The sequence below is a fragment of the Cynara cardunculus genome, assembly GCF_001531365.2.
Source record: "Cynara cardunculus var. scolymus isolate 2C chromosome LG 13, CcrdV1, whole genome shotgun sequence".
Classification (NCBI taxonomy): domain Eukaryota; kingdom Viridiplantae; phylum Streptophyta; class Magnoliopsida; order Asterales; family Asteraceae; genus Cynara; species Cynara cardunculus.
In genome coordinates this window covers 29,786,184-29,789,310 of record NC_037540.1, presented here as the reverse complement: position 1 = coordinate 29,789,310, position 3,127 = coordinate 29,786,184, and the positions used below count along the sequence as shown (strand labels likewise).

Here is a 3,127-nt window from a genome sequence, read left to right as displayed (position 1 = left end):
TTTTGCGGATGATTTGTTTGTCTTTACCAAAGGGTTCTTGGGACCTCGTATCCCATTTCCGCTTGTGAAAAATTTCGTTAAAATAGCGTGGGGAAAATTTGGATTTTTGGACGCGATGCTTAATGAGAATGGTATCTTTTTCTTTAAATTTAATGATGTCGGTGGTTGTGATTAAGTGATTGAGGCCGGGCCGTTGATGATTAGAGGAGTTCCTTTATTTGTCCATGTTGGGATCCTTCCAAAGGGTTAAAAAAACCGGAGCACTCTTCATGTCCTTTATGGGTGAAACTTGATAACATTCCTTTAGTTGCTTTCAATAAAGAGGGGGTCAGTCGTATTGCGAGTGTCTTGGGTATTCCTAAGCAAATGGATTCTTGCACTGCATCAATGTGTGACAAAACTTGGGGCCGCCCTGGTTTTGCTAAAGTTCTTGTCGAGGTTTGGGTTGTGGGTGAACTAAAAAGGAAAATCGATGTTGAAATCCCAAACATAAATGGTGAAGAAGCCGAAAGTGTGCAAATTCAAGTAGAATACTTATGGGAACCGATTCAATGTTCCCATTGTCAAATCTTTAGACACAAACTTTCGTCGTGTGTTAAAGCAACTAGTTTGAATAAAGGTAAACAAATAGATGGCCGAAAAGATTCTGATGGTTTTACTAAAGTGGCGAAAAAACAATGACGGGTTAAAGGTGGAGGTAATGCCAATCATTCTAATGGTAGGACGGATATTGGAAGAAAGGAATCACGCCCTCATGAGGCGCCTTTGGGAGCGAACGTTGTAAGTCAAGAAAGGGAAGAAGAAGAGACTATGCTTTCTAATAATGTTAAGTTGATGGATCCTCCTATGCCAGAGGGGAGGGATGCGTTGGGTGACTCAGGTACGAATAATTATGGGCCTTCATCTTCATCTTCTAAGTCTTCGCACAATGCTATGTCTACTCCTACCCCACTTATATCTTCTGTGATTAAAAATTTTCGGTTACCGAGACGGGGGGTTGTGATAAACCATGTTGATTCTAATCGGTTTGGTGTTCTTGAGACTTTAGGGGAAGAGACTTCTCGGGTGGACTCTCATGATGAGGTGGTCAATGATCTGACTGATGTTCATGGGAATACTCGGAATAATCGGGAGCAAGGAGAAAGTCTAAAACCTTCCTTGTGATGAAATTTGCTTCTTGGAATATCTGGGGGCTTAACTCTCCGATTAAACAAAAAGAGGTGCGAAATTTTATTCATTGTAATGATGTGTGTTTATGTTCCATTGTCGAATCACATGTTTCTAGGGATACTCATGAAAGTGTTTGCTATAATTCCTTCAGTCAGTGGAATTGGGTTTCTAATCAAACTATGAGTGAGTATGGCACTCGTATAATCCTTGATTGGGATGCTCGAGTTTTAGATGTCATGGTTTTAGAGGCTCATAGTCAATACTTAAATTGTAAGGTGCTTGTTCGGGGTAGTCAACATTATATTTTCGTGTCTTTTGTTTATGGGGCTAATGTTTGTAATGCCCGTCGTGCTTTATGGTCGGGGCTAGGGAAATTTAAAGTGCTCATTGGGTCTTCCCCGTGGGTTGTAATGAGGGATTTCAACACCATGTTATTCCCTCATGATGGTTTTCGAGGCTCCTCTCGTCGTAACTTGGATATGGCTGATTTTTATGCGTTTGTAGAGGATGTGGAAATATTTGATTTACATTATACGGGTGTCCATTTCACGTGGAACCAAAAACCGAACTCTTCGGGGGGTATCATGCGTAAACTGGATAGAGCTATGGGCAATGATGAGTTCACGTCTGTCTTTCAAGATGTTAATGTGCATTTTCATCCTTCAGGACTTTCGGATCATCCTCCAGTGATGATTACTTTCAAATGTGGCATTAGGAAAAAAAGGTGTGGATTTAAATTTGACAATTTCTTGACTGAACATCCTAGTTTTCTTCAAGTTGTTAAGAATGAATGGGCAAATAATATTGAGGGTTCTTTTATGTTTCGAGTGACTTCTCATTTGAAGGCTCTTAAGACTCCTCTTCGGAAACTTCGTCATTCTTATGGCAACCTTGGTCAGCGTGTTGCCTTTTTGAAGACCGAACTTGATCGTATCCAATTGGATGTTGATAATGATCCTTCTAATGTTGAGCTAGGCCAAGAGTTGGGACATATTCGTATTGCGTATCAAAATGCATGTCGGGATGAGAATTGTGCCGCGAAACAACGTGCCAAAATCGCATGGTTGAATGAAGGTGACTTGAATACCAAATTCTTCCATAAAGTGATTAAAGAACGGCATCATTACAATTCTATTCAGTCTGTGTGTACAAGTGATGGAGCTTATGTCTATGGTGATGATGTGCCTAATGTTTTTGTGGATCATTTTAAAGATTTTCTGGGTACGAGGTATGTTTCTCCTGATCCGACTACGAATGATGATGTTTTCATGCGTAAACTTTCTTTGGTGGAAGCTAATCATATGATCAGGCCGATTCACAATGAAGAAATTAGAAATGCTATCTTTAGCATTGGTAATTATAAAGCTCCTGGTTCTGATGGGTATTCTTCTAAGTTTTTCAAAGAGGCTTGGAACATTGTTGGCCGTGATCTATTAATGCTACTAAGGTTACGGATTACCGGCCTATAGCATGCTGTACTGTGCTTTATAAATGCATTAGTAAGGTCATTGTTAATAGAATGAAGGGATCTAGGGATTTTTTAATTGATAAAGCTCAAATGGCTTTTATTCCCGGTAGAAGGATTACGGATAATATCCTTATGGCGCATGAGCTTGTGTCTGGTTATCAATCCACTACGGGTCCGCCTCGTTGTGCGTTCAAAATTGATATAAGGAAAGCTTATGATACGGTGGATTGGAGGTTCCTTATTGTTATGCTTCAAGGTTTGGGGTTTCACCCTGTTATGATTAAGTGGATAAAGGAGATGGTTTCGACTCCTTCCTATTCTTTAGCCATTAATGGTAATTCCCATGGTTTCTTTCATGGTGGAAGGGGTCTTCGTCAGGGTGATCCGCTGTCACCCTATCTGTTTACGATTGTTATGGAGGGGTTTTCTCTGCTCCTTCAAAAGTGTATTCGTGAGACTGCTGACTTTGGTTTCCATCGGGGTTGTGAG

The 3,127-nt window shown here is 40.4% G+C and overlaps 1 protein-coding gene across 1 annotated transcript; it reads left to right on the top strand.

Moving 5' to 3' along the window:
* The first annotated feature begins 1,349 nt into the window (after window positions 1-1,349).
* On the top strand, window positions 1,350-2,639 carry LOC112524969. Its single transcript, XM_025134912.1, has one exon. It carries the CDS (start codon window positions 1,350-1,352, stop codon window positions 2,637-2,639), a length of 1,290 nt encoding a protein of 429 aa, XP_024990680.1.
* The last annotated feature ends 488 nt before the right edge of the window (window positions 2,640-3,127 follow it).

Bases quoted from the DNA above. Each gene is read 5' to 3' on its own strand.
- LOC112524969 (XM_025134912.1), top strand. From the start codon at position 1,350: ATGAGTGAGTATGGCACTCGTATAATCCTTGATTGGGATGCTCGAGTT.